The 12,825-nt window shown below is 45.4% G+C and overlaps 1 protein-coding gene across 1 annotated transcript in view; it reads left to right on the forward strand.

Moving 5' to 3' along the window:
- The first annotated feature begins 62 nt into the window (after positions 1-62).
- ELP1 (elongator acetyltransferase complex subunit 1) overlaps positions 63-12,825 on the forward strand; it is a 31,829-nt gene continuing 19,066 nt past the window's right edge. Inside the window, exons 1-13 of the mRNA XM_013297083.3 lie at positions 63-294; positions 1,729-1,881; positions 3,606-3,687; positions 5,645-5,725; positions 6,068-6,153; positions 7,341-7,440; positions 8,335-8,425; positions 8,906-9,029; positions 9,688-9,778; positions 10,254-10,484; positions 10,788-10,958; positions 11,540-11,639; positions 12,289-12,471. Coding sequence (XP_013152537.3) covers positions 145-294; positions 1,729-1,881; positions 3,606-3,687; positions 5,645-5,725; positions 6,068-6,153; positions 7,341-7,440; positions 8,335-8,425; positions 8,906-9,029; positions 9,688-9,778; positions 10,254-10,484; positions 10,788-10,958; positions 11,540-11,639; positions 12,289-12,471 — 1,643 coding nt within the window. The 5' untranslated portion in view covers positions 63-144. The remainder of the gene's footprint in view (positions 295-1,728; positions 1,882-3,605; positions 3,688-5,644; positions 5,726-6,067; positions 6,154-7,340; positions 7,441-8,334; positions 8,426-8,905; positions 9,030-9,687; positions 9,779-10,253; positions 10,485-10,787; positions 10,959-11,539; positions 11,640-12,288; positions 12,472-12,825) is intronic.

The raw sequence follows: 12,825 nt of genomic DNA on the forward strand, positions 1-12,825 counted from the left end.
CGCCCCCCGCGCACCGAGCCCGCGCCGCCGGGCTGCGCCCGCGCCCGCCCCGCGCATGCGCCCTGGCGCCGCCAGCCCGCCCGCCGGCCGTGGAGAAGATGGCGGCGCCGTGAGCAGCGCGGCGTTGCCCAGCACCCTTCCGCTATGAGGAACCTCCGGCTGCTGCGGACTGGCGGGCGCCGCTCCGCCGCCTCGCTGGGCACCCCTCAGTGCTTCTGCCTCAGCGCCGAGCGCGGCGCGGTGCTCGTAGGCTCTCAGTACGGCCTGCTGGAGCTGGGCCCCGCCGGAGACTCGGTGAGAGCCGCCCCCGGGCGCACCGGGGGCCGTGCCCGCTTGTCGCTGTCAGGGCTGTGGCTTCGGGGCAGCGTGCCCGTGCCTGTCGGCTGTGGCGCGTCGCTGCAGACGTGTTGTTGGGGCGGCTTTGCTCCGCCCGTTGCAAAGCTGGGGTGAAGCCTTTGGGCCCCGCTTAGCGGGAGCCCGTGGGTGCCCGCCTCGGGGGGTGGCGGCTGCCCGAGGGTGCGTCCCGCTGTCCGTAGCGGTGGTGGCGGGGTTTTAGAGCCTCCTGCGGCTCCTTCCAGCGCCTGTCGCTGCCTCAGGGTGCCGGGGAAGCGGGCTCTGAGGCTGCGCGGTGATCTGGGTGGCTGAAGCAGTTTGCTGTGCTTTTAAAATGCTAAATCTGCCTCCAGGAGGGGGGTCGTGTTTGACGGGGGTCATTCCTGTGGTGACCTTCAGCCTAATCTGGCAAACGGAGACACAACTCGCAAAATAGAAGCAAACAGGCAAAGGGCTACTGAAGAGTACGTGAGGAAGCTTTTGACACCGTGCTGTAGGGAAAAAGCCCCAACATATCGCTAAAGAAAAAAAGTGCAGTTGAGCCATGAATTCCTGTTAGAACTGTTGCAGCGCCTTCTCTGGAAGCACCATGCAACTCTTGAGGCGTCTCCTTCAGTGTGTGCAGGTCTGAAGTTAGCTGACAGAATAACTTTTGGGCTTTCCTGGAATTTCATTTTTAAGAAAGAGTGTTTTCTGAAAATTCCATTGTGGTCTGTTTGTGAAGTCATATCAACTGAAATCTTTCTAGAATTAGAAAAAAAACAAACCTCTGAAGCCTATCTGAAGTTGCTAAGTATATCAGCTTCCTTTTCTGTTTTGGCAGGGGGCATTACTTCTGGTCTTTATTACTGTGGGTTTTTTCCACATGACTGGATGTGTAAAACATTGATGCAGCTAAGCTAGAGACAGCTAGTTTAGCTAAAATTTTCTTGTTGTTCTGTGCCTGAATGCACATCCAGGTGGTTTTCCTTTTAATTTCTTTATGCTGCGTCTGTAAAGTCTCAATGACCCTTTAAAAGTACTGGGACATCTACCCATTTACCTCTTCACACAGTGTCAACATTAAGAAATATTGAAAAAGGGGTTGAAAGATCAATGGCAAGACAAATTGGAGGTCATACTATTGCCATTTATTATTTGCTCCCTTATTTGAGTTTTCTTATTGTCTGTCTAGCACTCTTTAATGTAAGAAGACTTTCACAGTTTCCAGTGCTAAAGTGAAGATACATACTTGCACATCGTCTGTTCCCTGGTGCTATGTGCATAGTCACTTCTGCTGTGTAATGTTTTGTGCAGTTGCAGTACGGTGAAATATACTCATGGATGTTACTCTGTCATTTCTGAAAAAATCCCAGTGGTATGTACTTAATAAGTGATTGGCCTCTCTGTGTCAAGGTGACAAGAGAAGTTTCCTTGACTGCGGAGGGTTTCATGCCCGAGGATGGAAGTGGCTGCATCGTGGGTATTGAAGATCTTCCAGAGCAGGAGTGTGTGTGTGTTGCTACAGCAGCTGGAGACATCCTACTGTGCAATCTCAGCACAAAGCAGGTAACATGGCAGGAAGGACACAACAATACTGAGGGATTTCAAAAGGAAGGATGACACTTTTTAATTTCTTCAGGGGATGGTTGTATATTACATAGCTGTGATTAGTCTCCCTTTTCTGAACAGATGAGCTGATTTTTGTGGGAGCTTTGAGCAGGATTAAGGACGAAATACACACTCTGTAAAAGAACCAGAACTGAAATGGTGACTTCTCTGTCCACAGCCCTAGTAATGTATGTTTGCTCAGGGGTCTGTTGCATACACCCAGCAGCACATGCTCCACTAGACAGTCTTTCAGAAATAGGATATTGCTGAGACTAGGTACAGAATAAAGTAATCCATTCATAACTCATAGTGTAGCTACCTTGTTTATTATTATCGGTCAGTACAGAACATCATGCTGACATGCCTTAACTGAAGAGAGGATAAAATGTTGTGTGTTGTGATTTGAATAACATTTGGAATAAAAAGCCCTAGAAAACACCAAAGGGAAAGCAAAATATCTTAGCTGAGTAAACATGGCAGGAACTGAGATCCTTGCTTTCTCTTCCTTCCTCAGTGTCAGATGTGTACAATCTTCAGCAAGACTCTTGCATACCACAGCAGCACCCTCTGAAATCTGCATCAGCCCAACAGTGCAGGTGTAGGTAGGCATGAGATGGTAGTGGTCTGCCTGGGTTAGCTGTCAGATTGTGGTTATTTGCAGCTCACCTGTTTTTGTTCTTGTTTGGGTTTCATTTGCAGATACCACTTAAACAGACAATCAGCTGTACCTGAAAAATGCATCCCGTATTGCAACTTAAAACTTGTCATAAGGGAATAGAGTTTAACAAAAGATGTGGTACCTGAGAATTGTCTTGCAGTCTTTCTGGGTCAGAGTTGAGGTTTAACTTGAGATCCTTTATTTCAAGCCTTTTTGGCTTACTTTCTCAATTTTAAAGTTTTTCTGGTGCAATCTGAGCACCAAGAAAGAAGTCTTGAAGGTTACTGTGCTTGTTTTGAAACATTTTGCATGTGAGTGACAGTTACTGTGCCCACCAGTGCTCAGTCCCACTTTGTTTACCTGTAAAGATTGTGACACTGAAGCTTAATTCCTTGAATGGTATCATCTGGCTGTCTTATCACAATTGTTCTGTTCTGTGCCTTTCGCAAATCAGGGTAACAATGCATGACAGAAGTTCTCTGCTCACTGCTATTGCTTATATACTCACAATGGCCCAGTAAAACTGGCCCAGTTTTTCATGAACTTTGAAGTTAGTGCAGCTATATACAGTTATCAAGTTCAGCGCATGCAAGCTGGTCAGAGTTTTAATGGATATAGTGTCCCTTACCTGCCCATTGGAATTCTCTAGGAAAGAACTATTATGTCTGTGTTTTGTGATTTAAGTATGTTTACCAATGTAACCACAGACCTGATTCAGCAATACTAGTGTTAACTTTATACATACTGACATAAGACTGAGAGCTGCAGAGCAGAGCTCTTACTAAAACTGTGTATCGTGGAAAATCCTAATCTCTAGATTATCTGGGCTGTCATACGTAAACATTCTGGAACCATCTTTGAGTAGAAATGTTTGTTTTGTTTCGTTTAACACAAAGGGTAAAGTAAGACTTGTGACTTTTCTAAGCAGGAAGGGATTTCCCTGCCTTGGTGACTGATTGCTTTTCTGCTGGGATGGTGCTGCACTAGTATTCTGCACTTCTGTGATCTGATTTTGGTCTTGCAGGTGGAATGCGTTGGAAGTGTGGACAGTGGTCTGAGTACCATGAGCTGGAGTCCTGACCAAGAGCTTGTTTTGCTTGCAACAGGTATCAACAACAGCCTGTAAACTTTCTGCCTTTAGGAGTCAAATTATGGCCAAAATGTAAAACACAGTTAAGTTTAACATAGAAGAGACAAAATGCAAAGTTATGAAATTTGGACTCGGGCTTAAAGAGAAAAAAAACCCCACCTGATCCTATATGTGAGTTTCCATTTAATGATTCATGAGGTGCTTTGGTAGTCCAGGCAGAAGCTATTCAGACCCAAAAACCTGGGTTTTACAGAACCGTAATTAGTCTTTCAGACCTTCCAAGGAAGTATATTTAATCTTGCTTCTAAAACATAAAAGGCTTCTGCTTTATATCCCCATTTGATTTCTTAGTAAAAAAACCTACTTCTTATCCTTTTGTAGGAAATACACACGTCACAGGCTCACCTCGGCTACAGATGTGTCTCACCTAGCAAATAAAGTTAGCCTCAAGCAAAACAGAATCACAGAATACTTGAGGCTGAAAGGAAGCTCTGGAGATCACTTATTGCAACCCCCTTGCTCAAAGCAGATTGTCTAGATCAAGTCGCTGGGAACCATGCACAGTCAGGTTTTGGGTATCTTCAAGGACGGAGACCCCACAACCTCTGTGGGCGTGCTGTTCCTGTCTTTGACCACCCTCACAGTAAAAATTTGGTTTATTGTGTTTTAATGGAATTTGCTGTATTTTAGTTTGTGCCCATTGCCTTTTGTGCTGTCCTTAGCACCACTAACAGTCTGGCTCTGTCCTTCACTGTACCCCACCTTCCACATAAGAGATTTATACACACTGATGAGATTCCCCCTTAGTGTTCCCTCCAGAGCAGCCTGACTTCTCTCAGCCTGCCCTCATGTGACTGATTCTCCCAGCCATTAATCAACTGTGTGGCACTTTGCTGGACTTATGTCCTTGTCTGTCTTGTACTGGGGAACACAAAACTGGAGCTGCCATTGCACATATGTCTTACCAGCACTGAACAGAGAAGGATCACCTCCCTCAACCTGCTGGCAACACTCCTAATGCAGCCCAGGATGCGGTTGGCCACCTGTGCAGCAAGGGTGTAGTTCTAGCTCATGTTCAACTTGGTGTCCCACAAGAAACACAGGCCACTTCTTTTGACAAGCTGCTCTCCAGCCTCTTGGCTCCCAATCTGTCCTAGTGCCTGAGATTATTATTTTCCAGGTGCAGGACCCGGCTTTTTCCCTTGCTGAGCTTTATGAGGTTCTTGACAGCCCATTTTGCCTATATGAAAAGGTCCCTGTGGACGGCAGCACAACCTTCTGGTGTACTTGCTACTCCTTCCAATTTTGTGTCATCTACAAACTTGCTGAGGGTCCCATCCTCCAGGTCATTAATGAAGATGTTAAACATTGGCTCTGGTGTCCAGGGGCATGCCACTGATGGAATTCCTCAAGCTGGAATTTTTGCCACTGATAGCAAGGTTTCGAGCTTGGCAGTTCAGCTGGATTTCAGTCCACTTCACTGTCCCCTTATCCATCCTGTCCTTCATGAGGTTGTCTATGATGATGTTACGGCAGACAGTATCAAAAGCCATATTAGAATCAAGATAAATGACATCCAGTGGTCTCCCCGTGTCCACAAGTCAGTCACCTCATTGTGGAAGGCTATCAGGACATCAGGCACGATTTTCCCTTCATAAACCCGTGCCAGCTGCTCCCAATCACCTTGTCTTTCATATCTTGAGAGAAAATGTTTAACGGTGCCAGGTGCTTATTTTGAATGTGGAAAGAACTTTTTAAGGTTAGGCCAGGAAGCATGTTTTTGAAGAGAGAGACTTGAAAGTGTTCTGTTCCAGTTTGAGATTTTCTGCTTTGAAGGATGTGTTCTCTTCAGTGTCATATAACCATTAGAAATATTTCTATATTCAAGTCCATGACACAACAATAGGAAAACATCAAGTTTTTATTTGCTGGAGATACCATTACCAATGCTGTATTTAACATCTGCCCTGCAGGTCAGCAAACACTCATCATGATGACAAGGGATTTTGAACCAATTACTGAGAAGCAGATCCACCAAGATGAGTTTGGGGAAGGTGAGAGGTGCACTGAAATGAAGTTGTTCAAACTGATGTCATTGGTGTGTTGTAAGCACATAGAAAGTAAAGAAAGGGAGCTGAGCACTTACTAGGGCCCAGGAGACGTTTTAGACTAATGCTGCTGGGCAGCTATGGGGGAACCCTAATATTTTACTTGTCAGTGTAAATTCAGGGAAGTTTCCTGAACTAGAGGACTTCCTGGGTTATGTGAATTTCCTGCAGGTTTTCAGAATTAAACATCAATGGAAGCTGTGGCTGTCTTGGAGCTGTGGTAGTGTTTACTACATGGTACAGGGTAGTGCTGTAAATCTTCCACTACAATGATTTTTTCTTTTTCAGGAAAGTTTGTTGCTCTTGGCTGGGGTAAAAAGGAAACACAGTTTCATGGATCAGAGGGAAAACAGGCAGCGCATCGCAAACAGACGGTATTGTACTTGTTCTTTTATGTTAGGTCCATGCTGTCGCTGGGAGAACATGTATAAAGGGAATTTCTGTTATTCCTGTGGTTCCAGCTTGCCAGCACCTTGCTGGTAGTTGTCCTCATAGGCTTCTTCTGTTTGTTTCTGTTATCTGAAATCCAGCGGGTTTGTCCTTCTCCTTATTCAAGCTGCAGCTGAGAGTACTTATGATTGTTTGTACAGAGCTGAAAGAAAGATTTGCAAGCACTAGTGCTTGCAGAGGTAAAGCCATATTTAAGAGTTGGTGGAACAGATTTTGCTGAATGTGTGCTATGTATTGAATTGTTCGTATGACCAAGAGAAATACCATGCTGTTTGGCTGAGAGGAGCAGAATTAGTAGTAGTTTGAGCTCCCAAAAGGCAAGAATAGAGGGGTTTGGGCTGCTGAGCATCGCCAGTCATGTGAGGCAGCTCCATGGACATACACATTTTGGCTCTTCGCTCCTTTGTCTAACACTTTTATCAGGTAGCTAAAACACTCCACTGTCTTTTAAGTTTCAAATTAAAACTGTCCTGCTGAAACCTGGCAGGCTGGAATATAGAGACATGAAATGTGGCCTGTTCCAGCTTTACTGTTAGTAGGAACGAGATGAGGCTAGGCTGTATCTGGGACAATGTGCCTAGTTTGACAAAGTTAAACCTTTCTTTGAACAACTGCCTCTTTATGTGCATTCTGTTTTGAGTTGTTTTTTTCCTGTGTTCTGTGAAGAACCTGTTTGCTTGGAAGATCACTACTTCTCATCCCAGCTTCTGTCTTGCCGTACAGACTGCCTGGATGGCATGCCTTTCTCCTTCCTAGGGGATGTGACTGCAGGCATCAGTCATGAACCCTGATTCACCCTTGGGTCCAGTTTATGCACAGCTGGTTTATAAGCAGAGACCCTGGTGGAGGGGAAGGATAGTGTGTGATCATGTGAATAAGACAGTCATATGCACTTGCAGGAGGAGCAGATTGGATTTACAGTTTTAATTCTAGGATTTCCTAAAATAACATTGAGTAATGAATTTTTAACTTTGCAGCCTTAAGATTTTTTTAATGGATTACTTTCATGCCAAGGCTCTTAAAAAAGCTGGCTTAGCAATACAGTCTGTTTAGACAAAACCAGCAGTTGCCTTCCCAATCTTTGATGCAACTTTCTTTTGTGTGACTTCAGGAAGTGTCACCTACTTCATCCTGGGATGACGGCAGGCTTCGGGTGACATGGAGAGGGGATGGGCAGTTTGTTGCAGTGAGTGCTGTCTGTCCAGAGACAGGTATGGGACCAAACTTCTTTGAAATGCCAATATGTGTCAGAGGCTTCTTAAGCAGAAACTAGGCAAGGCAAGAACTGGCTGGTGTTCATGGTCTCTTGGCCACTTGAAGCAAGGATGAGTTCGGCTAGGTAACTGCTCTAGTATCTGTTTTGGTGTTCTCAGAGGCATTGTACAGGCACATTCTTTTGAACACTTTCTTTGCCATTTGGTTTTCAGTCCAGTGAGAAGCGAGGAGAGGTTACTACTGGGTAGTTACTACCTGAACTCTTCATTCACCAGTGTTAAATCACTGCTTAAACCCTAAGCAGTCTCTGATGGGCTCCCAGTGCCAAATGGATGAATCTGTTTCGGTTGCTGTAGCCACTGTGCCTCATCCTAGCAGTCTGGCCTTGCACATCTTAGTTTAGGTACCGGTAATACTTTTCCCTAGGTTTTGCCCTAAAGCCAAAGAGATGATGAGCACATACATTTCTTGTAAGGCTGCAATTGTGTGACTTCCATGATAAATACTACCTAACAGTTTTAAATTTATTGGTCAACACATTGACCTGCATGAGACCGCACTGCCCTTAAGTAGTTTGGGTTTTTGCCTTCAGTACTTCAGATGAGAGAGGATCTTACACTTGATTTTCACATTTCTGTGGTGAAAGTTGGAGGGGAAAACAGCTATGACTGAGCCACACCAGACTGAAATTCTTACTAAGTTCCTTTAGAGTCACAGAGTTACTGTGGGAGAAGTGCCTGAGACAGAATTAAGTTTTTACCCCGAAGGTGTGCAAGAGAAAACTTTTTATTCATGTGCATCAAAATCTGCTCTCCTACTCTCATAAAATTAGAAAAGTCTCTTCCCAGTGCTTTCTTAGACTTTTGTCTCATTGCTCTCTCAACCTGTAGGTGCTCGGAAGGTCCGAGTATGGAACAGAGAGCTTGTGCTGCAGTCAACAAGTGAGCCTGTCTCAGGATTAGAACAAGCATTGTCCTGGAGGTAAGTAGCAAAGCAGTCTGCATGCTGGCCACAGTGTGTCGCTTTTTATTCCCTGGTCACAGTCTTTGGTCAGCATCAATTTCATTTCTCCTGTGTTTCTTTATTTTTCCCAAAACTCGCAGAAGGCTTCCTCCTGATCCAGCATGAAGAAGGGTAGCCCTTTACACCCTGAGAAACCTTGTACTTGCATTTCATGTGGGAAGAAGGGATAGATTCTTTGCAAAATCTCACTGTCAAGCAGTTTTGGACTCAACTGTATAAAGAGGAATATTACAGGTCCCTTTCCCAGTGCTGACATTTACTTGCTCACCTGACCATATCATGAGCCTTGGAAAATATCTGTGTTGGACCTATGACTTTGTCTGAACAGCGCTGCCCTTTTCTTCATGTCTCTGGAGAAAATGCAAGATGATTGGTGTTTTTAAAATGACAGCTAGTGATTAGGTGAACAATCACTTTTCATTTGGCTCTTTTTTTAAGGCCCTCTGGAAACCTGATAGCATCCACACAAGAAAAAAACAACAGCTATGATGTGGTTTTCTTTGAGAAGAACGGACTTCTTCACGGGGAGTTCACCCTCCCGTTCCAGAAAGGGCAGGTTAAAGTAAGTGCTGTGTCTGGGCTTTTATTATTAACTTATTTAATTGGAGTGTAATGGGGAGGAGGACTAGATCTTTTCCAGATTCTAGAAGGAAGTTTTTAACTTAACCCTTAGTGCTGGTCCTAATGGAAAAAAATTACCTGAAAAGAGAACAGTGAAGAAGCCTCTGGAGAATATGCAATGCTCTCTGCAGGCCCTTAATTCAGAGACAATACAGAGGGATTGTTCTGGTCTTGGTATACTTTCTACAAGGCAAATGCTTAAAAAACACTGTTCAGGATGTCAGCTGGTGCAAGAGTAAGGTGAAATACATTATCCCAAACAAGGGAAGTGAGAAAATACTGCTAGGGTGTACTTCAGTTTCTGTGTTTGGATGCCAAGAGGTCTTTTTGGCAGATGCTTCCTCAGCGCCAAGGAAAGCAAAGAGAACAGTGCTGTCATTTTTGTAGTTGTATCACCTCTTCAGCTGTGTGGAACCACTGTGACAGGTTCTGCTTCAAGTGGGAGCTTTGCAGTACATGAGGGCTATGTTAGTATATTAATTCATGCACCTTACATTACTAAAAATAAGGAGCAACTCATGGTCTTGCAAATCAATTGCAAGCATACCCACCCTACACAGAAGCAACAGTATCACTAAGAGCTGTGTTTGTTTCTGCAGGTTAATGAACTGCTTTGGAATGCAGATTCTACAATCCTGGCTATATGGCTGGAAGACCTGAAGGTGGAAAACTCCAACCCAAACAGTTACGGTGAGATCACTGTGTGAGGCTCTGGCTCTTACACTTGCCTGCAGATGTGGTTGGCAGTGGGTATTCTCTGCAGGTTAGGAGGCAATGGGGAGGCTTACCTACAGCTTTGAGATGCATGTGCAGGTCAGGAAGAATTGATAGTTCAGCCTGAGCTCAAAGCATCTTCCAGGCTGCTATAACTGGATAACTGGAAGAGGTATTAATGGGATGCTAAAGGTGTGTGAGCCTCTGGTAAAACATGGGTACCTTTTCCCAAGGAGAGCTCAAAGAATTCTAGGACCGACTTTTGCACTAAGTCTGTTGTTAAGTTTTCTTATTGGGCTTTGCTGGGTGCTGTATGACACAGATTGGGTGCTGAAGGCTAGGATTATTATTTTCATTGCACTTAAGCCATCCCTAGAAGAGCAGTGGTGGTGGGGAGGGTTTGAGATGGATGTCAAGTAGCAGTCTGTAGTAACCATTTGTTTTTCTATAGTTCAGCTGTGGACCACAGGGAACTATCACTGGTACCTGAAGCAAAGTCTACATTTTGGTAGCTTGGAGAAGAATCAGTTGGTGTCGCTGCTGTGGGACCGAGAGAACCCATACAGACTGTATCTACTCTGCCAGGGTTGGCATTACCTCTTCTATGACTGGCATTGGACCACAGACCATGGGATGGGGGAGAACAGCCAGCATGTGGCAAATGTGGCTGTCATAGACGGAGGTAAGCAGTGAGACTGCTTTACAGCTGTAGGGTCAGAAGAGGTGGCGTAGTCTTTGGATGCAGTCTGGATGGGATTATTGGTAGTTCTTCTGTTAGCTCTTTTATCTACAAATCTGATTATGAGGGACACCATGTAATTGATGGAAGCTTCAGAGGTGGTTCAATGGAGTTAACTGCTAAAAGCACGGCAACTGTATTTTCCTGTGACATTGTTCCTACTTTCAATTTTTCCTACTAACAAAAGCATCGCTGGCATTTGGACTGTGTTACAGCTGGTGGGTTTTTTCTCTTTTTATTCCACAGATAAAGTGCTTGTCACAGCATTCCGACATGCTGTGGTGCCTCCACCCATGTGTACCTATGAGCTCCAGCTCCAACAGGCTGTTAATCAGGTTGCATTTCACACAGATCCCAAACGTAGTGGAGACATGGCTGTCCTGGATGCTGATAACAAGATCTCTGTGTACAGATATGGTGAGAGCATGTTGCACTGTCTTGCTAAAGGCAGCCAGCCTTCTGTCCCTGACAGCAATACCCTGGGGGACTAGTAGGGTGATGGTCGCTTAAGCTTTTAGGAGTCAGGAGTGAGATGTATCTGGTTCAGCTATGTGCTGAAGCTCAGTTCTCTTATCTCCAGTAGTTTTGGTAGCAGAGGAGTATTTTGGTGGTGTGTTGGCTTTGTGAGAAGCCAGCATTCAGCGCATAAGCATATGTGGTTATGCTGCTAATATTCCCCAGCCCAGCTTTGGCTTGAGTAAAGTGCAGCAGGTGGTATCTTGTGTACTCTGTTTGGATGGCATGTTACTGATTAACACTGGAAATGTCTGAGAACAGCTGCCTAGAGTGTATGTGAGGCAGCCAGCACCTCCCAAAGCAGTGCTGTATACAGTGTAATACTCAGTGTGCTGTGAGATGAGGCTGTTGTAGGGATGGTGTTTTCTGACTTTCATAGGAGTTTCCTGTAACATCTACTTTTTTATAAGAATGAAGATCGGGCGGGGGGGTGTGCTTTTTTGGCAGAATCTCTAAACTCTGCTTTGTTCTGTGTTTGCTAGGGCAGAGCTTAGTGAATGACCCCACTGTCAGATTTGGAGCTGTGGGTGGAAGTGGATTTAAAACAGCTATGGAAACACCATATCTGGATAAAACCTACAGGTAATGTAGAACCTAGTACACTGTAACAGTAGTGTCCGGCTGGATGTTTTAGAGGTCACCCCTCTGACCAGTTGTCTCAAGATTCTGAAGAGGTTGTCAGATAAAGGGGTTTCATTGTGCTGACACTGTGGCTGCAACTAGTGCTAAGGACTGGACGACACAGTGGGCAGTTTATCTTGAGAAGTGCCTTTGAATGAGGTCTTGGTCCTGATAGCCTTTACTGTGCCTGGTGCTCTTGGCATTGTGGTGTTGGATTTTGTGCTCCTCCCAGAGCGAAAGGAATGGCTGTGCAGTGCCCAGGCCCATGATCATGGCACACTGAGTGACAGAGCTGCTTGTGTGGCATAGGAACAATAACAAAATAAAAAAAACCCACCCTGTTCTGTAGTTGTTCCTATACACAGTTGGCATGGGAGCAGTACTGCCTGGGAAAAACAAATGGTGCTCCCTGGGTCTCATCCTTCGTCACCAGCCCAGCCTGTGGCAGAATTCATGCTTTGGGTGACTGTGTTTGTGCACTGGAGCCCTCCTAGCCAGGCTGTGTGTCTGAAGAGCCAGGCTGTGCCTAAGAAGACCTTTGCCTCTCCCATGAGGTGGCCTACTGAAATCAGATTTTATTTGCTTCCCAGTCTCTTTTATTTTGTGACAGAGTTGATGTGGGCAGCGACTACAACGAAGTGATGAATCCTCTGGGACTGCGATTTCTCACCTGGCTGCCAGATGACAGCTTCCTGGTGGTTGGTCAGGGTCAGCATACTGCTCAGTCTGTCCTTCATCATCTGACTGCAGTGCCTCATGGGGCTGGAGCCAAAGAAGAGTGCCTGAATTTAAGGTATAGAGATCAGTCAGTTGTGGGTGAAGTCTGACACCCCCTCTGGACAGTGCCTAGAAGGAATTCATGTCTCTCAGTAGACATGCAGCCTGGAGTTTGTGGGTTGGGGAAATTGCTGTCTTCCTGCAGGAGAATCAGACAGCTCACGAACCTGCCAACTGGTCAGCACCTGCCTGTAATCCTAGTGCCTACATGCAGCCTGACAAGACAGTATATGCTACATGCCTGTGTCAGTACAGGATGTCTCTGTTCCTCTGAATTCCAGGCGCTCAAGGGAACTGCATTCCTCCATTCTACCCTTTGTCCACCATTATCAATGTCCAGAAGGGGACTGGTAGTGCTTGTTACTCCATC

Source organism: Falco peregrinus, chromosome Z (assembly GCF_023634155.1).
Source record: "Falco peregrinus isolate bFalPer1 chromosome Z, bFalPer1.pri, whole genome shotgun sequence".
Lineage (NCBI taxonomy): Eukaryota > Metazoa > Chordata > Aves > Falconiformes > Falconidae > Falco > Falco peregrinus.